Below are 21,166 nucleotides of genomic sequence, written 5' to 3'. Positions count from 1 at the left end.
GTGATACAACAAGAACGCACTAGAAAAAGAACCCTGGTTCTTTCTTACTAGTTCATTTTCCTACGGTACCTTCCTTTTTGGTATGTTGATCACAGCCACTTTCCAAAGCAGGCCTGGAAATCTAAGTTCATAAGGACACTGTGTTACTGGTTTTTAGTTATAAAGGAGAACACATTAAAAGTTAGCATTATGGTTCAAAGCAGTTTTCTGGTTTGATTAATGCCTATCCCAAACATGCTAATCTCTTAACCAAATATGTTACATTTCTGAATGTCTTTTTTCTCTCAGTAAAATAAATCGGTATCTTTCTTTTTCCAAGTGCATGACACCTGTTATCACAAGCCTTTGTGAAGTTTACATTTCTCCTCTCTGCAGTTGTGGAGTTGTTGCACAATATTTGCTAAATTTGAAGTACAATAGGCCTGCAAAAAAGAAAATTGGGAAATTAAAGCAAGACTTGCTATGAGTCAAGACAAATCATTTGGCTTTTTTGTAATACATCTACCTTTGTCTTTAACAGCAAGTTACTATATAGAAATAAAGGTGGTTGTTAATATTCTGCTGAGCTTGGGGTATGCCAGGCAAAGGCCATGATAGTAAGAAGTTTCTTCGTTCTCCAATTCACTTCTCTGTGCCTCCTGTTCCCTTTCTCTTCCCTTCTTCCTCCTACCTCTCAGATTATGAGCTATTGACAGAAAGTGATATGTTGCCAAATATGAGAATTGGAGCACTTGGATTTTCTGGTGCTTTTGAAGATCGGGACCCAACACAATTTGAAGAGAGGCATCTTAAGTTTTTGCAGCAACTTGGCAAGGTAGGATGTTTCAAAATTCTCTAATTGCCTAGGAAAGAACTATCTTTTTCAGTTATCTTCTAATGACCCCATATACATTATTTACATTGAAACTTCTGTTACAGAAATTAATACTTTCTGTCATACCTGACCACAATGTGCAGTTCCTTTTAGATCTTATTTCAGTTTCACAGTATCATTAGAGAGAAGAAAGATAGCTGGCCTCTACAGTGAATCTAGTCACACTGAAAGGCAAAAATCTGTTTCAGTAATGCAGAGCTGCATCTGACATGCTCTTTTTTTTTTTTAAATACATAACGTTCATTTAAAAATGTTTCAGAGCAGTCTTGCATAGAACTAGTGGGGTTGGATTTTTTCGTGCATGCATATTCTGAGAAGTCTGAATATGCAGCCCCTAAATTCAGTAATGTCTTTGAGATATACGTAGTCTTTGAACTTTTTAGGCTTTAGAAATCAGCATTTTGTTACTAGTTTTGCCAGTCATTGCAGCCTGGCTGTGTGAAAGCATGCCTAGACAGATGACGAAGCGTAGCTGGTAGATCTTCAAGTACCATTTTTCTAGAATGATTCCTTGCTGGTTTATGTTTTTTATTGACATGATAGCAATATATTCCTTTAGCTCCAAGTGCTAGTGAAGGCAAGCCCGAAAACAAAGAGGCAGAACAAGTTGCAGATGGTTGATTGTTGACTGTAAATGGTAGCATAACACAGGGAGAGGAACAGAGTGGTAGGTGAAGACTGCATAAATGAAGGTAAAGAAATTACAGAGAAAGGGAAGAAGGCAGAACATTGAAACAAAGGGGGGAGGAACCCCCAAGAAACAGAGGAGAATTAAGAGCCAAGAGGAACCTAAATGAAGGGGGGTTTGCAAGTGCAAGACGATGAGTATGCCACCTGACAGTTTGGAAGGGCAAGTAGAAATTTGTGAGGAAGGGGGAGAAAATTAATGGACATCACCCCCTCTCCTTGTCCTCATTTCCTCCCATGCTATTTGCTTCCTTTCACAGAACATGTGTCTTATTCTCATAGAAATGTTACCTGTGCTCCTGCACTCTTTTTCGCTCAGGGAGGTTTTGTGGTATTTCACTTAAATAATTAATTGTGGTCACGTTAATGCTAATACAGTAGGCACTGTGGCAGTATGAACAAGCACTAAGAAAGAGACAATGATGTGGACTTGTTTTTAATTCAAGTATTTCCATTTGCGGTCTAGGGAAATTTTGGCAGTGTGGAGATGTGCCGGTATGACCCACTGCAGGATAATACTGGGGAGGTGGTGGCTGTGAAAAAGCTGCAACATAGCACAGAAGAGCACCTTAGGGACTTCGAAAGAGAAATTGAGATACTTAAATCCCTGCAGCATGATAACATTGTTAAATACAAAGGAGTATGCTACAGCGCAGGTATGTGCTATATTGAATACGCCTTCAGGTGTACACCTAGGTGTGGATACTGAGAAATTCAGAGATGTGTTTATGGAAGTCACTGACTTGTACTAACTTTATCAGGACTTGGAGAATACTAATCAAAGGAAGTAGTGTCTTTTGTATACTACCTCTCAATAAAAGGTGGACATTTTATTCAGTCAGATTATTGAATTAGTTGATTGATTTAAAATAAGTACCATTTTTACTAGTTACCTAGTTTCTTCATCTTAAAGCATAAAAGCCTTCCTAGAAAAGAACTTAGGGTTAAGTGGGAAAATGCAACCATTTTGTAACTGTTGTTTTTTGCTGAAGGTAATGTCCCAGAGTGGGTATTACACATTTTTGTATAGCCTATACAGCAAAAGACTAGGCAGGAAAAAGTTTCCAAAACAGATGTGTTTGAGTGAATTGTTGATGCTGTTGAAGTTGATGAATGAAAGCATGGGTTCTGCCCAGGATCTCACTGTAAAAAGAAAACTCTCGGATTCAAAATCAGGCTAAGCTTTTAAAGATGGTAAAATTACTGACCAGTTGATGTCACTTGCCATTCTGAGGTTCATCTCAGCAATGAGGAGGAATTACATAAACACAGATATACACATGGCATTTTTGCTTTAGCAATAGTAGCTGAATTATTGACAATTGATTAATGATGGTCTGTATATCAAGCATATCCACATTATTGTGTTTAAATAAATGACGTTTTCTGAACAAATGCAGTTAACTCGTATAAAAAAATGCATAGTGATGTACATATAATAAATTAGGATTTTGGTTAAGACTGTTTTCTATGACTTCTACTCATAGGCATTTGTAAATATATTTCAAAACTTGTGATTGGAAAATGACAGAAAAATTAAGTGGTTTTGTTTTTGTTGTAAAAGGTCGTAGGAATCTAAGATTAATTATGGAATATTTGCCATATGGAAGTTTACGAGATTATCTACAGAAACACAAAGAGAGGCTGGACCACAAGAAGCTTTTGCTGTATGCATCTCAGATATGCAAGGTAGGAAATTTCAGATGACTGATATTTTTCAACAAATTTTTGTTTCTATGGTCTCATCTCATTTGTCTGTAAACAACGATCATTTGGTTGTTTTGGCATATCTTTTATAATATTATTTGGCTGCTAGCAACGCATAACCCTAAAAAAAAAAGTAGCAACACATACTAATGTAGTCAAGAACTGGACAAACTTCTGAGTATCTTAGGCCTGTCTGAGGATTCTGTATTATCTGCTGACTGAGGCAGAATACACTCCATTTATTTTTGTTTGTTTTATAGTTTGCTTAGCTTATATTTAGTTCAGAAGGATTAAAACCTCTTTTCTCCCTAATGAGAGCTGAAATAGGATTTTGCAGCAGTTAATATACTCACCAAGGCAAACTGTTCGTGGCATACTATAACTAACTTTTCAAAACTTGGACATTCAGCTATAAAACCACTTTAACAGCAAGTATATATTTAAGAAACTTACTTTGTACTGTAAGTAATAATAGCTTTTTTAGCAGAAACAGCAAAGATACATGATTTCTGTATGAAGAACTAGAGGCCATAGAAGTGCCCAAAGCTGTAATAAATTATTTGCTAGTCTCAGTGGTTGGTACTGAACATCCTTTGTAAAATTCTGAAAAGGGCGGCAAACGTCTGATCTTTATTGTGATACCTTGTTTCCTCAGAAGGAGGGATTATGCCTACCCTAGTTTTTTATTCTGTTGTTATGCTTTAGATACAAGAAAATGCAGGCACTGTAGATTCCATTGCATGCTCAGTAGAGGAAGAAAAAGGAAAAAAAAAGGGGGGCAGGGGGAAAGAGAAAAGGGGATGGGAGGAGACACCCCCTGCATATACCCCCTCAAGGCATGGACTAGAAATATTTTTAGATTCCTTTCCCCAGTACCCACATCAAAGACATGCAAACAGTAGATTACTTAATGAGTATCTTCAGGGTATGTAACCCACAGATATTCTTATGTCTGATAATTGTGGCCTGTGACATTCAGAGCTGAAGACTTGCGTTCTGCAATATCTGCAGAAAAAGGCCTGACAAGAATCAGGCAGGAGAGTCTCTGCCAGCACCAAGCTCTTCTCCAGGCATTCAAACTTTAACCTGGTGAACAAAGCTTGATAGTTCCCTGCTTCAAACTGGACTGACTTGGTAAACCTTTTAGCTACTGAACTTCAGGAATGCACAGAAGGATGCTGCAGGCACCTTTAGCAGCTAATCTCACCCATTCATGTGCTTCACTGAAGCAAATGGGTAGTCTCCAGCGAAAACTCCTTGATGGGCAAGCAATGTGCAGGGAGGCTGGAAAACAGTCTGTTCACAAGTGTCAGCCTTTTCAGAGGGTTGCACATGTGACCATCCACTCAGAGTAGGTTAAAAAGTCCTCTGATCTATGTCTCCAAAACAAGAAGTCATTCTTCAGTAACAGGCATAAGAAATTCTCTCATTATTATTTCTGCAACAAAATAACTGTTATTATCAGTGCTGGTAAGTCACTGAAAACAATCTTCCTTCAAGCAAAGATCTTGGAAGGGTCTTGGAGGACAGTGACAGTGAATCTTTCATAGAATAAAGATGCCACAGGGATTTTTGAACACACAAAGGATGCAGCCATCTCAGCCTCTGACTGGAAGGGTCATAAGGTGCCTGCCATGTTCCCTCTCGTAAGAAGCTGTGAAGCTTGCATATGTAAGTCTTCAGGTCTTATCCAATGCTTTATCCGAAGCCTGAAGGAACAACAGTGGCAACAGATCTAGGGGCCCTGGTCTCTGAGACAGAGGTATCTCATAGGAGGACTGGAAGATGGATTTTGGCCTTCGCAGGCAGTGCAAGTATGGCAGGAAACTTTGGGAAAGGAAGTGTGTTCTGAAGATACAAAGAAAAAGGCTCTTCGTGTGTGTGTGGACATACACATGTATAAAAGAAGCCTGAAAATATTACAGGTCTTCAGGATGGTGATGAAAGATCAAAATAGCAGATGAAATGACTGCTTCCTAAGTACCAAGCACCAACCATGAGGAAGGGAGCTAGAATATGCCTTATTCAGATACTTAAGTGGGAAAAGATCCTGCTTTCATGTGACAAAGCATGGGTACACACAGTATGAGAAAGTGGGAAGTCTGCATATAGGACTTGCTCTTAAAGAATTATCTTTTCTTTACTTCTAACAGAAAGTCGTAAGAATTACAGCATATGTGTCTTGCTTTGCACTGTTGTTGCTGTATGATCTGCAAAGCTGAAGTTATATTGGTCACTTTAAGATTTCACTCTAACCTGCAGCATTCTGTTACTTCAAAACAACTTAATTAAAAACAGTTAGTACCTAATATTATGAAAGTGGAATCTGAATGTTCTTTCCTTCTCCTTTTAGCTGATCATGTTTCCCACTTTCCTTTAGCTGTTTTTGCTTCTCTTGCAGCATTTGCTCTTTCAACATCTCATATCTCTTCTGTCTGCTGTGCATTTCTGTTACTCTTATTTGGTTTTTTTGTCAAAAATCTTTCTCCATCTGCCTTGCTGCTCTTCTCTCAAACGTATGAGAGAAATAACCCATACCTGAGGGTTAAGATGCGTGTGTTTGCTTGCTTGCTGTTTTGGTTCCTTGAATACTATACAGGGGAAGGGTTCCTGGCTTAAAGGGGTTTGTTGTTGTTGTTCGTGTCTCATACTGTGATAAGCAGCATTTTCAGAGATGGCATTTTCTAGTGGTGATGTTCCTGTAGGTGCAAATTAGTCCAGCTGTCATCTGGTACAGCCTGTGCCATTAGTACAGCTTGGCTGGTAGCAAGCAATAGGAGTAGCAAATAAGAAAGCTAACTTCATCCATCTGGTTTTTGGGATGTTCTTTTTTGCTCTTTTGGCCCTGCATTTTGTTAATACAGGCTGGTAGGAAAAGAGGCTAAGAATAAATATATTTTTCCATCTATTGATGTTTGAAGGGCTTCAGTTGCCCTTGCTGGAGAGCCCACCTTCAATGATAGGAACATTTGAAATAGCATGATTAAGCTCAACTCCATTGTTAGAGTAGTGCCACAGACTTATGATTTCCACTTAGAATTTGCATGATTTCAATTAAGTATCTCTTAGAATAGGTACTTTCCAGGCTAACAGAAAAATTACTCTCACGAGAGAAACTTTAGGACTGTTTTCAATACTGTATGTAGCAGTAATAAAAAGGTGTAGCATTTACGTAGATTGGTTGTATCAGAAACCCAGGAGTCTCACTCTGAAAAACCTAGGCCCGGTATTTTTCCGGGTAGCAGTGGCTAAGCGGATAATGAAGAACAGGGCATTTTTGAACGGTTTTGGCATGACTGGCGAGTAAACAGCGGTGCCACCTGGTGGTGCCGGGCCGTAACAAGAGTCCGAGAGGAAGGTTAGGCTTTGGAATCAATCCGTTTCTGAGGCTTCTCACTTGAAAAATTAAAAAAAGAGAGAAATCTTGTGGCATTAATAGCATAACATTGATGTTCAAAACTTTTGAGTACAATGATGCTCAATTTGCATATGCAATAGCATAATTTATTTTCAGTTGTGTTGAAGGAGAGAGATGCTTTCTTACTAAAACTGAAAGGACAGCTTGCTTTGTGTTTCCTTTCATGTATGAGTTGGGTATCTCTTGACATTTTGCAGTGTCAACTTCTGTCCACCGTTTATTGCTGTGTAAGCAGGACCTTCTTTTTTCAGTAATGCCACTACACACACTGGTTTATTCCACATTTCATTGTTATTAAAAAGAATTACATGTGTTGTAAGAAGGGAGAGCAGCAGCAAAAGACAACATGGCTTCAGACCAATGTTTTGTTACAGTAACCCATGGAAATACAACAATAAGCAGAACTGTGTTGGTGAATAATGGTTCATACAGAAGAGAAGCAAGATACACAGATGGGAATACAGTCAGAGAAAATAGTTGCTTTATGAAACTTTATATTATGATTCCTAAAAATTGACAATCAGGAAAGCAGATGTACAAAATAAAGAAAAAAAGATTAAATGAAATGAGTAAATAGGACAGTCGTCTTATCTGCCCTGGATTGTGTAGCTTAGCCCAAATTTTGTTTTCCTTCTGTCTATCACTGACAAACTGCATTTGGCCACAGAAAGGAGCTGTAACAGCTATCCAGCTGCATAATGAAAAACACTTGGTTCCAACAGGTGCTCAGTCTATTTCCCTTCAGTTAAGGGAAGTCCCTGTACTTGGAAAAAGTAACTCCTCAGAGAAGACAAATGTTCAAACACATCGGTTTTGGTAACAATCTGTGTGTGGTTTTAACTATGAGGTTAATTCATCCCTTAAGGGAAAGTGCAGCTACTTAATGCTAAAAGTAACTATTTTCCTGTTGTATTTGTGAACTTGATGTCTAGGGCATGGAGTATCTGGGTACGAAAAGATACGTTCACCGGGATTTAGCAACAAGAAATATCTTAGTGGAGAATGAGAACAGAGTTAAAATTGGCGATTTTGGATTGACAAAAGTCTTGCCACAAGACAAAGAATACTACAAAGTAAAAGAACCTGGAGAAAGCCCCATATTTTGGTAAGTCTTCTTTTGGTGTATGAAATCATGACACGTTTCCAGTTCTTGCCGTTTCAGCCAATTGTTCTGCATATTGTGGAATTTTTAAGCGCAAGCTCCAAGGCAGTTGCCCAGCATTGTGAAAGTCACGTGCATGATCTTTGACTGTAAAGAACATCACGTAGGACTTTCCAACATTTAAAAAAAAAAAAAGGAAGAAAAAGCATTTACCAAAAAATTTAAAAGAAATAGTATGCAAAAGGAAAGGTATTACAAAATTAAAGAAATCTAAAACGGCCCATTCCCCAGGATGCTTTCAGAGTTTTGGACCTTTCAGTTCCCTGGACACTGGTTATTCATATAGTCTAGCTGAGATCCGCTGGATAGACTCTGTTGACCAAGTAGAGTTAAATCCCACAGACTGTAATTAGCAAGGATAAAGTGCTGGATTAAATATTCAGATAAATGTCTGTATTTGGGTATTGAGCTTGCAGAGGTCTAAGTTACTCCAAAATACAGTAATGGTCCAGCAAGCTGCACTTAGCTTGGAAAGGAAAGAATACCCTGTGTAGCCTGTGGGAGACTGAAGGCTTATGAAATAGAAATTGGTAGAGTGTATTCAGAATGCAAAATATATACTTCAGTTCTGTTCTATAAAGACATAGAAATACCTTAGAAAATACTCTAGCAGATAACTGTAATAAAAACCATTTTATATCCTGATAGCAAAAGAAAATGTCATTCCATACATGTCATTTTACTCTGTATTTTAGACTGCCGTAGGTAATATGAAAATGTCATATCTAAAGGTTAAAGAATACAAAATGGCATCTTAGTAGATATTACTGGGAGTTGTAAAAGTTAAGTCCAGAATTACCTGGGACACAGTTCAAGGCTCACTGAAACTGATGGAAGGATGCTTACTGGCTATAATTATCTGTCTTTCCAGGCTTTATCACATTAAAATCTTGGTTACTTGCACTACAGATGAGAAAAATATCTACAACTGTTTTGGAAAAAAAAAAACACCTTGGATATAGTTATCATTAACTCTGTTTAAGGTGCTTTGTGTTCAATACCAATTAACTGTTATCAAAAGAATAGTTACTACTGAAGGTGGTGGAAGGAAATAAAAACGTGCTAATGCTTACAAAGAACACTTATTAACGAAAAAAGAATCGGTCTTATTGAAAAAAATATTTTCAAAACCAAAAAGAAACAGAACACGGAACAATGTTCCTTTTACCATGTGTTGCAGGTATGCTCCAGAATCTCTGACAGAAAGCAAATTTTCTGTGGCCTCAGATGTGTGGAGTTTTGGTGTGGTCTTGTATGAACTCTTCACATACATTGACAAGAGCAAGAGCCCACCAGCTGTAAGTACATAGTTAATGATTCTGGGAGGTTTGTTTGTTTGTTTAAACTTTTGAAAAGTTATAGGTTGTTCCTATACCTAAATAGGTTGATATTCACTGATCCTTTCCTGGAGATACCTTAATGTTTATGAGGCAGCATCCAATCAGAAGCAGGAACATACGAAAAAGTATTAGTATCAAGCCATAAGAAGGAAAAGAGGCCTGAAAATTACCTGATAGTCTGTGCAGATCTTATCCATCCCTTAATTCCTAACTGTTTGAAGAAGATTTTAAAATCTCTCATTATAGATTGTTCTTTCATATTCTTCATGGAGAGTAATCCCAGATGCAGCTGTTTCATTGCAACATGACATGTATTTTTAATGCTATTCCAAATCTAAAGATGAGCCAAACAAATGCGTGAACAATAAGTTGATTTAAATAAGGTAACTTGAAATTTTGTTACATTACCAGAACCCAAGTTAGTAAGTTATTGAAGTTCAAGAAAGAAAGGGAGTAGCTTTTTGCAGACTGTTTATAGGCACCTTTAAAGACAAATTTACAGTGAACAGAGAAAAACACTGCTTGTACACTGAACAGTTCTCCCATCTGGAAGTGAAATTCATGATCTCACTCACACCTAGCAGTTTGCTGCAGGCATAACAGAGGAGAGTTGAGCCGTACGTATTTGCCAGAGCTGTCCTCACCCTTGGCCAGTGTTTCAGTTCTGGCAAGTGTAGTTTTGAGAGCTGAACAATGATAATAGGCAAAAATGTACTCGGAAGTTCTGTGCATTGACCTCAGTGGACCTCTTAGTAACTGGATACAGTGACTAGGCTGTGAAGGAAGAATAAAGGTACGGGCAGCTCTTCCTGCCTAACAACATAAATATTGAAGAGACACCTGGAGTTCTTCAGAAGGATTATGGAGTGGAAAGTGGTAGAGTCAGTCATGGGCTCAGGTGGAATATACTTCGAATAAATCAACTGTACATGTGCATTCCCCGCTTCATCAGATTGGTCATCCTTTTGGTATGTATCAAGAAAAACTAATTTTACTGATTAGCCAAAGCAGTCTGCTTAACCGTCATAGTCTTCACAATTATACATTGTTTCCCCAACTTTGGCCATTTGCACATTCTACCAACAGTTGCTTCACTTTTTCATGTCAAGGATCATTAAAGAAATCTATGTAGCATTGGAGGAAAAATAATTCCTATATGTTGTGCTTAAAAATTACTTTCAGTTAATAGTACTTCCTCGTTTACTTTTGATCTCTGGCGATCTGAGTGAGATTTTAATCCACTTTTTGGCTTATGTTGGTTTTTGGATTGCAATATTTATCTAAGCCATTTTTGCTGGCTGTAATGATGCTACTGTTTCTGGCCTGTAGTTACTCATTAATCCTGTTGACTACTTTTTTTATACATCAGAATGATATTACGGTTTCTCTTTGGGATTTTTCAAAGCATCAGGATGTTCTTTTAAAGTTTCAGGAAGCTCTTTAGAATTAGCTGTGAGGTTTACCCTTTTAAAAGCAGTTAATCATCAGATGATTATCGACATTTTTTAAGATTCTTCACTTATTGCTTTAAATTGTGTATGTATCATCCCATTTTTATACACACACACACAAAAAAAATCTAATTACTCATATATTCTCTGGACTTGTAATTTACAATTTCAGCAGTGTTACATATTGTTAAATATATTAAATATTATTAAATATTTTATTATTATTTAATTATTGTTGTTTCTTCTTATAAAGAATTTTCCCGTGGTAAGAATATTGCAACATCTTTTTTTCCTTTAAAAACTATTTACAGTGGTTGGCCTTCTGTTTCAGGAATTCATGCGTATGATTGGCAATGACAAACAAGGGCAGATGATTGTATTTCATTTGATAGAGCTTTTGAAGAATAATGGACGACTGCCGAGACCAGATGGATGCCCTGATGAGGTGAAGTCTTGTATTAATATGTTACTGTAGTTTGAAAGGTGCTCAGTCAGGGTGAGTGCCTGGTAAATGCAAACTCTGTGTGTCATTCTGCTTGCATTACTGAAGTATTTACACATGCAGAATGGATGTGCTATTATTTTATCTGTTGCATGATAAGTATAATCACATTTCTTTTCTGATCGTTTAGATTGTATTCCTTAGGAGCCTGGAATATAGTCTTTCTAAATATACCAAGTAGGACTGTTATGACTGCTGTACTGGGGCACTCAGGCTTCTGTTTCAAAAATATAAATTTATTAAGGCAGTGAGATTAGTATCTAGAACTTGTTCCATGGAATTCCCATTTAGAGGTTCTTGTTCAAAGCTGTGAACTCTGGATTCTTTTCAAGACTGTAACATTTAGCAGAAGTATCTTAACATCTGCAGAAGGTTTTTCACATTTAATTCCAAGATTTAAAGGACTCCTTATCTTGATTATTTTCCTTCTCTTGCTCTTCCCTCGTCAAGCATAGGAATACCATGTTCATCATGTATATTATTCGCTGTCAAGCATTCTCCGCCAAGAGCTACCTGCAGACTGCAGGAGCAGTTAAGTTAATTAATCGGATTTTGTATATTCAGGGCCTTCAGATTTGTGTTCATGTCCCTCTTAGATACTGAAGTGTATATGTGTGCAAAGCCATCCTCAGTGCACACAAATTAATTCAGTGCTCTTTTGGTTTTGCTAGCACTCTGTGTATTTTAAAAAAATACTTTCATACTACTATTAATTCTTTTAGTTCTCTATTCTTCAGAGCAGGGTGCACTTCCGCTTGAGTGAAACTGGTAGGGCTGGGTAGGTGAACCAGTAGGGAGAGAATATAAGTGAAATAGCTACACTTCTTAATGTGCATAAGTTTGAGCTCAGGTTGATTGCTGCATCCATTTAAAATTAAGCACACTTGGCAATAACTCAAAGTGATCCATTCAGAACTGGAGATGGAGGAGAAATCAGGGTCAAGTGGTCTAGCAGAGAACAGAAAGAATGGCACAGGTGCAGCAGGGAAGCCACAGGGGAAGAAATAGTCTGTAGAGAATCAAAAGAGAGGTCTCAGAAGTAACCTTTCTTGCATTATATGTATGAGTACAATTGTTGAATTGCAAAGGTTTGGCTTTCGGTAGATAACCTGCCTGTCATATGTATAAGATAATAAATAATACATTTTACTGCAACTGTATCTAAACTAATGTAAAGGTTTCAATGTCTGACATTTCTTCAGATGTCAAAGCAAGATAGAAATGTCTCTGTTTTTGTCAGAAACTCTGCTCTTCTCATTGTGATCCTGAAAGGCCAGTCATGACAGACGTTAAACTTTGCAGATGTCTGTAGCTTACAAGATGCTTGAGACTTTGGTCTAAAGCAGCTTTATCAATGTGGGTGTTTCAGATTTACTGAAAAATAAGGAAGTGATGCTACTTTTTTCCTGGGAGCTGTGCAGATTGTTCTTATGTGTATGTTCCAACATGTGAAAAAATCGTTGGAAGTATGAGAGGTTGGTAATAATGATCAGGGTTAAATTAGTGAGAAGAGTACAGGTGAAGAGCTTGGCAAGTTGTTTTGTGACCAGGCATGGGGTACGTGTTTGGGAAAAGAGAAACCTGTTGCCAATTGCCTGTTGTAGTGGAAATCTCTTCCAAAGATCATTTAAATCTACTACTAGAAGGGGGTTCAGTTTTGCACAGTAACTTTTCTGGCTTATTTCTGAGTATATATGCAGAATAATTAAGAATTTAATATACAAGTATGGAGAATTGTAGGTTAATGTTGCAGGGGAAGCTTAATTTAGAACTGCTGTCTTTGTAAATATGATTTTTGGTCAGACTTGTAAAGCATTTGTGATTTTAAACATTTTTAAGCTTTCCAAAAAATAAGAGCAAGCCAGAAGATAAAAGCTTAGCAAAATAACATGAGTGTCTTAAGTTTTAAAAACTGGCTGAGTGAATTTTCATACTTACTTTAAGAAAAAAAGAAAATCTTTTATAATAAGGGCTTTTGCAGAGCCAGCTATCCTCAGTTCTTGCTGTCAATGGGTATAGCACGACTTGGGGCACACTCTCACGCCACTGTTGCTTGGAAGCATAAAGCCAGTTGGATGTTCTTTGGACATGTTCAAAGTAACTGTTAACTACTTGTAGCATCTGTTTACCTACTGCTGATTTTCTTTGTTTCTTCTCCAGATTTATGCTATCATGAAAGAATGCTGGAACAATAATGTTACCCAGCGCCCCACCTTTAGGGATCTTGCTCAGCGAGTGGATCATATAAGGGACAACATGGGTGGATGAAAAAACTGTCTCTCCTTCAGAGAATGTGTTGGAATGCAGAACAGAATGTACTTGGTCTGCTGTGTATAATTGACATTTGTGCACATGTGCATCTTACCTTTGCTGGAAGTAAAATCTGTGTGGCAAATATTCTATCTCAATCTGCATACTGAGGAATCCTGCTGGTTTTCTTTATCAGGATATATTTGTTACCATGAGAACATGTTGAAAAATCTCAACAGGGAGAGAAATTATTTTTCTAAATAAAATAATCTAATATAAGGTCAGTCTACAACACCATTATTTGCCTTACTTGGCAATGCAAAAAAGAGGTGACGATGTGCTGAGATTAAGAGATGAAAAGACAGTGTATTTCCTGGCTGAAATGGAGATGTGCAGAAAAGACTTCTAGAAGCCTTTTCACACTGAGCGTATAGTGACTTGGCACCCTGTTTTGTGTGTTGCACAAGGGCTTGTGTTTGTTAATACAGTTTTATAATTTTTTCATTGTTGATGCAGTAAAGGCTTCTCTGTGTAACAAAATAGAAGTGGTTATGTAACCCAGAAACTTTTAATGTGCCTGTCTGAATCAGTTATCAGCCAGCAATATATGCAAAGAGATCATAGGCTGTGTGATGTACTGTAAGTATTTTGAGGGAAAGGGAGCAAATTGTTCTTAATTTGGAGAGCCAGAAAGCCTACTCAACTATGTGAAAATTTTAATTCAAAATGAAAAAGCAAATGTTATCCAGTTTATCTTACTCTTCTCTTCCTCTGTTGAGTAAGTATTAGATTCCCTTTATATAATTGAAGGTACAGTGATAACAAGTAAAAATGAAGCCATTCTATACAAAGCGGCGTCTTCAGTTTGTTTCTGAATATGAAAAAGCTAAACATTGCTTTTAAATGCTGCCCTTTTATTCTTTACATCTTCGTAATTTTCACGCAGTCGTAAGTGTATCTATAGATTGAGAACTTTTCAAAACAGAATTAAAAAGCTAGAAAATGCCCTCCATTTCACAGCTTCTCACCTTGCTGTTAAGATGATCACCTTACACCTTCCTTCCAGTACACAAAAAGGAATGCTTATGGCCCAGTATCTGATACGGCCAGTCACAACGCGATCAAGTCTCTTTTGTAATGAAGTGGCTGAAGTTACCTCCTATTTCTTTCTGTGGTAATACCCAACATAAGAGTATTTGGAAGGAGGAATTACAAGTGCAATTGCTTCACATTCAGTGGGGGTCAAGGACATGATCCCAGTTACTGAGAACTGAAAGGAGATCTGAGCTACCTGAACAGATTACTTACGCTGTATAATTCAGCTTTTTAAATCAGTCCAGCAAAAATTTGTGGACAAGACAACTCTTCGGTTTTGCCTCCAGGCATAAAACTTGGGGATAAACTCATATCTCAAAGCAGTAAAGTTGCAGGTTTTGTTTATTTTTAGTTCAAGTAATTTTTTGTTGTTGTTGATTTTACTTAAGCATTATTGTTTGTAACGTACAATGCTTGTTCTTCTTGGACTTCTGCTGAGAGTTCAATTTAAGGGGATATACAACTTGGCAAACTGACCTGGTATCCAGATTTGTATCTGCAATGAAGTGTTTATTTTTAAAGTTTGTGGCAGTGAGTCAGTGAAACAGAGTTGCTGCTTTCACTGTCGGGCCTCTGTAAGATTTGTGGTTAACTACATCCATCTTACCAGGAGTTTAAGTACCTCAACTTTAAAAAATAAATAAATAAAAAAAAAAAATTAAAAAAAATCCTTACTTAGTGTAACGTAGTGCCAGTATAGCAATGTTTTGTACCACTATGTTTCTCTCCCACAATCACTCATACAAAATCTTGATTTTTATAATATGGGAGATAGCTAAATAGCAGGGGCAGCATCAGCCCTCTTTCTGTCCATTGCATTTAAAAATGTTTCTGATCGTTTTCTCGCCACCAAGCACTTGCACAGATAATTTTTAAAACTAATTTCACAATCAGTTTTTTAGCTGCAAAGAACTTTAAAGTGCTTTGTTCAACATAACATGTTTTCTCAAGTTCTATACATTGCTTTGAAGATTTAAAATCTTGTGCAAAAAGTCTTTGCATTTGTAGGCTCAGTTGTGTGTACATGTTTTTTGTAACAAAAGAAGGTAAAGCTTTAAAGCATTGAAACAGCATTTTTGCTGGATAACATATGCAGAAATTATGTATGATTTGCAGTGTATGACACTCGATAGCTAACTGGTTTCCAAAATATAGTAGACTAAACATAACTTATGTAAAAATCTCAGGGAAGTTTGTGTAATGCAATGAAGAAATCTTCCAGTCTGCTATTTTTTCAAGTGAATAAAAAGTCTTTTTCTTGTTCTACTACAGTATGAATGATTACGTAGTCTATTTGATTGCATAAATATGATGTTGAACTCATGGATAATTTTAAGTGACTTGTGGAATTATTGTTTGTACTTTAATACTTTATAATTTTTAGAGAAAGCCATATCTTTGCACTGCAGTGTAGTTTTGTGCTGTTGGTCAGGAGCATATAGTCTTTTGTAACAAGTCTGTCTGTGTAAAGGGCTTGATCATTCGGGATGAGTATTCTTAGCTGGGTGAATAGGACCAAGTGGTGCTTAGGATTCTCGGGGGATGTGTGACCATGTGCAGTGTCAATGTTTAGGTCCTGGAGCAGACGAAAGGTTTTTCTCAAGAAGCTGTTGAGGATGTAAATGCAGTGATTTTGCTGAATTTGCTACCACCAGTTGTAGTAACATCAAAAAAAAAAACCAACAAAACCCAGTACTGCATTTCAAAAGCTCTCAGATCTACAGTAGCATTGCATAATGCCATATTTTTATATAGCCTTTGTATTAACAGACTCAGTTCTTTTAGAAACTTCTTTCAGTTGGCATTTCATTTGTCACACTTTAGTGTAATTACTATGCTACCCCAAATGCTGTGATTTTTTTGTAGAAAAAGTGCTGGTTTATGCAGAAACGACTGCTGCTCTGACGTAGAATTAAAATATTAACTAATGCTTTGCACTCATATTTGAAGTGAAAGAATTTTTCTCTAAGTGCACAATATATGTTATAGAATCTCTGCAAGCAAGTATTGTCTAGTGTATTATTGGTTTGTTGTCTATCAGTACAAATATGTTAAGTTTCAAAATTACTCTTTAAATATATTCCACAACCTTGCAACAGTCACGTAATAAGCCAGAGAAGGAATGAATTTTCAGGAAAAGAAACCCATATTCTTGTCAAGTCCTGGTACTGATTAGAAGCTTCCATAGTTGAGGTAATAGTCATCTGTATGTTTAGTAACAATAACTGTAAAATGATATATAAAAATAATTTAAATCTTTTTCCAGAAATTAAGTTTTTGTTGCATTTATTTGAGATGTTGACCACTTGCCTTGAAATGTCTGGGAAAAGATGTTACTGTATGAAGTGTGAAGAAATGTAACTCCTGGGCAAAGACAGCAAGCTTTCCAGGCATGTACGATCGCAAACGCCTGGAGGATAGAGTTCTGAGAGCAAAAGTAGAAGGTGTAGAAGAACAAGTCTGATGGAAAAAGGCTGATGTTCAACACTGAAGAAGCTTTCTGAAATGTGAAATGCGCAATGATTTAATGAAAACCAATGCCTACTGAAAATGCCATACCGTGACAAATATGTGCTCGTACATTTCTAAACTGTGTGTTGTCTGCCTTAAATCTAAAATGCAGATACCTAACCTGACTTGGGTACAAGAATTACTATACCAAAAGAAACTGCATAAGGCTATGCCATGCCAAACAGCATTTTTGAAACAGTTTTTGGCTAAGAAGCTTTTCCTGAATTTTGCTTTTTGAATAAAAGGCTTACAATACTTTATATTAAAGTAGAAAAAGTCCCTTTGGGGGTGGGGGGAGGGAAGACACCTGCTACTTGTGGTTGGACTGCAAAGTTTTAAACACATCGTTTATTGAAGAGAACATGAAAGGGATTTTTTTTTTAGAAAACTGTATATCGATGCCTGAAACTTAACTGTGTGCTTCTTTTGAATTTGGATAGCGAAAATAAAATAACCAAATACAATGAATGGCACATGCCTGCCAAGATTTTTCTGTTATATAATACCTAGAATTAGCTACTGGTATTGAAAACACTACTGAAGAGAGCTGGTCTGTTTAAAGGGGTAGCATACAGCACGTACAACTTTGCAACCTTCCTGGAATAGCCATACATACTGTTTATCTTTTGGAAAGAACCTGTAAGTACCAAAGTAAAGCTGGTATATTGGGTGCTCCCTAGCAGTAAGTCGGGGGGGTGGGGGGTGTGTGGGTGTGGTAATTTTTTTTTTTTCCAGGTTTTCATTAAGCTAATCATTTTGGGATTAAGAACTTCCCTTTACTTTCAGCATTCAGAGAAGCAAGTCTGTAAGACCAGAACTGCTAACAGGCTGCCTGTTATCAGACTGCAGTTCTTAAGAGTTCGTGTTAGAAATTCTAATGAAACTGCTTCTTGATTTACGTTACTTTGTCGTCTTTTCATGTGACTTTCCTGTAACTTTACATAAAAATTACCACCACTGACCATGAACGGAGTTGAATGCCGTTGTGAAATTTTCAGAAGTACAATGGCAAAATGGAAAATATGCGTGTAAGTACAAATATGCAAACATATACTGAAGGCACTCTGCTGTGGTGGGAGTAAAAATTAAGCTAGTTCAGTTACCCTTCCACACACGTAAGAGGCATCTTATTCTCAGAGCAGATTGCGTGAACATTTTATTTTCTTTCTGTGACAAAATACCATCCCAATGAAGTATAAAGATTATAGATAGTGCTCCTGCTGTTCTCCCAACAGCTACTGACATAATTCAGGACCTATAGCTGTTCTAGAGAACAAATCTCTAGGAAAATGAAAATGTTTGAAGAAGAAAATACTGTAGGAGATGTAATAATGTCATGAAGCATGTTGTCCCCATGTCATGAAGTGTGGGACAATATAGTCCCCGGTCCGTTTTCATGTTATGCAGTAGTATGGTGTTCTGCTTGTACTTTGTGATTTTAATTAATTCTGAAATTCAGGTTTAGGAACCTGTCACGCTGCAGTCAGACTAAATGAAACATTCTCTGTGGATAGTAATAATAAAAAAAATGTCCAGCATTTCCAAAGATTACCCCAAAATATTATGTCATAATTTCAGGAAGGATTCAGGAAGGCATTTAAAAGCACAAATAGAAACTAATTATGTTAATTGTATAAAGTAACCACAGCAGCAGATCCTAGTTAAGATATTTGTCTGTGGTAGAGTACTGACACAGCTGAGTCTGCCCTAGAAATGCAGACAAATTAATAGATAAATGCCAATCACAAGGAGCAAGTGCAGAAACATTAAATATTAAGGTTATAGCTAAGTAATACTAATAAATACAGAAGAACAAGGTGAAACCTAATATGCTTCAAGTTTTATATGACTAATTATTTTGAGGAATGCAGAAACACCCAAGAGTGGAAACGATTCAGGAACTTTCAGCTAAATCAGAGACTGCAGCACAGCAAGTATTGAATTCTGATGGGCTGCATTATGTTGGGTTTGGCATTTATTTTTTTTTTTTTCCAGAGAGTGAGAAAGACTGAATAACAGACTGAGTTATTTGCTTAAACTGCAAGATGGCAGTAGCTAACTTGCTGTCTGTTTTTCTGTGTATCCAGCTGCATTTTCCATGCGGAGCTGTGCCATAAACTTCAGCTCACTAAATAATATCAATAAAAAAACCAAAGCAGTTTCTTCTCAGTATTTTTCCCTTTCATGTTCTAGGGATGTGAAACTTCTAGTGAACTAAAAAAAAGACAATCCATGTAAGCTTACTAGAAAAAGTCAGGTAGTGGTCTCTGCAACAAAGTAAGATAGCTACTGAATGTCTGGGTGGTAACGTAGCTGTTGTAGGATCCAGTTTTGACGTTTGCATTCTGCCCAAGTCTTACATAAGAATTTCTTTATTTTTTTTCTTTTTTTTGATTAAGCGACCCATCTCTCCTGAATTACACTATTTCTGTAGAGAAAGATTTAACTCTGGAATTCTTCAGCCAATGCAACTTTATTCCATTTGTCAAGTTTATTCTGAGACTCTGTGGAAAAAAAGCTGGGCACCCTGATGGGTTTGGAACTGTGTATGGTAGCATGTCCTGTTCTGGAGTTAAACCAGATTAAGGTTTTGGTTTGAGAAGGTAAGTGCATGCACACATTGAGTTGCCATATGTTTTCCAGAGTTTCTCATCTCAAATGTGTAAAAGGAGCGTGCAGTGCAAAAACAAGCTTGGTGCCAGAGGGGAAAGTGTGATTTCTGTTTGTCTTAGTTCCCATGTTTGTGTAGGAGGTAGCTGCTCTCAGAACGCCATGCCACCTGTTTGTGACTGTGCTGCACATCTGGCTTGCACTCGTGTGAAGCGTGTGATACACTACATAGTACTAACTCTAGAAAATAGAAATTTGAAGGCAAACAGCATCCTAGAAAGAAAAATTCTCTTATCAAAGCCAAACGAAATTGGACTGAAAGGTAAACCTTGGGGTAAATCCAGAAATTCCCTGCGTGTAATTCACAGAGCCAGACACTGCTAATGTGAACAAGTTGAAAGAAAAAGGACTGGGAAAATTAAATCTGGAAAATATCACAATAAGCAGTAAGTTATGAAAGACATGACCCAGTCATAAACCAGTTCGATTTTTTGACTCCTGCCCAGAGTATCTGTAAAACTGTAGTGCTACTTCAATGCCTTCAAAAATGTGTGTGACCTACATTTGAAGCAATGCTAACTTAGAAGCTTTACAGCACATAACAGGAAAAAAAACATAAATTGAACAAAGGAGGTCTGGGTATTTTGGTACTTGATGACGCTGCCTCCTTGTGCCTGAGCTACTGGTGCCCTGTGTGGCAGGGATCTGCCTCTGCCGTGTGCTGCCACGCAGCATCCACCCGCAGTGCTGCACTATGGCTGGCAGGATGCTCTGTGTGTGGGGTCCCCGTGGTGGCAGAAATGCTGATTGTCACAGCAGGCAAAAACAGGAGCTGTGTGTTTCAAGGGGGCTTCAGAGGGTGTTTGTGTACCTAGTGATTCTGGTTCATGGTCGTTGCTGTTGGGTCAGTGCACACACAGATCCTAAGGCATGTACAACCTGGAGCTCTGGGAGCACGGCTTGCTCTGTCAGGCACAGCTGGAGGTATAAGGGGAGGAGGATCCCTGAGTCTCTCCACAACTGTGTGACAACTAGGCATTTGGAAGGGCATTGCGTAGGCCTTTCTGTGAGGCCTTTGTGAGCCCTGGGCTCACCCTTCTGGAGTGCCTCCTTTTGCACCATGGCTGTGGTGAAGATTGTGGCAGGTGGCATAGACAATTCATTTTTTGTAACGCTGTCATTAAAGATGAACTAATTGAGCTAAATTGCAGTTGCTGGGGAACATCAGCAAAAGCTACAGAAAGCATACCTGAGCTTCTAACCCAAACTCGCAGATTACTGAAGCATGACTAGAGTACAAGAGCGTGAGGTAGTATTTAGAACATGAACACACACTTTGATGAATGGATAGCTGGAATCAAGCTTCCCCACTTTTTGCATCCATATTCTTGACTAACATTCTTTTCTTAGCACAAGAAGCGAATGATAAATGGAAAGCAGAATGGTATCCAATACTGAAAGGTCTTTATGAGGTGCAATTTAAAATTTAAATCTGTGGAGAAGATCTAAATGAAGAATACTTGCACATCAGCAAGGTACTGGATATGCCCTTCATTTCT

General features: G+C 37.6%; 1 protein-coding gene across 19 annotated transcripts in view; it reads left to right on the top strand.

Moving 5' to 3' along the window:
• Nucleotides 1-15,760, top strand: part of JAK2 (Janus kinase 2) — a 94,984-nt gene extending 79,224 nt beyond the window's left edge. For 18 of the 19 annotated variants that reach the window (XM_075079565.1, XM_075079567.1, XM_075079558.1 and 15 more), the window contains 7 exons: nucleotides 678-814; nucleotides 2,028-2,217; nucleotides 3,126-3,250; nucleotides 7,619-7,791; nucleotides 9,029-9,146; nucleotides 10,971-11,084; nucleotides 13,302-15,760. In XM_075079565.1, the coding sequence (XP_074935666.1) occupies nucleotides 678-814; nucleotides 2,028-2,217; nucleotides 3,126-3,250; nucleotides 7,619-7,791; nucleotides 9,029-9,146; nucleotides 10,971-11,084; nucleotides 13,302-13,409 (965 nt within the window). In that variant the 3' untranslated portion in view covers nucleotides 13,410-15,760. Of the gene's footprint in view, nucleotides 1-677; nucleotides 815-2,027; nucleotides 2,218-3,125; nucleotides 3,251-7,618; nucleotides 7,792-9,028; nucleotides 9,147-10,950; nucleotides 11,085-13,301 lie in introns of all 19 variants that reach the window. The other variant, XR_012658081.1, reaches the window with a different exon arrangement.
• Nucleotides 15,761-21,166: the final 5,406 nt, after the last annotated feature.

Source organism: Phalacrocorax aristotelis, chromosome Z (genome assembly GCF_949628215.1).
Source record: "Phalacrocorax aristotelis chromosome Z, bGulAri2.1, whole genome shotgun sequence".
In the NCBI taxonomy this organism is placed as follows: domain Eukaryota; kingdom Metazoa; phylum Chordata; class Aves; order Suliformes; family Phalacrocoracidae; genus Phalacrocorax; species Phalacrocorax aristotelis.
Note: the sequence above shows the minus strand (reverse complement) of the source record. Positions and strands in the feature narration are given on the sequence as shown.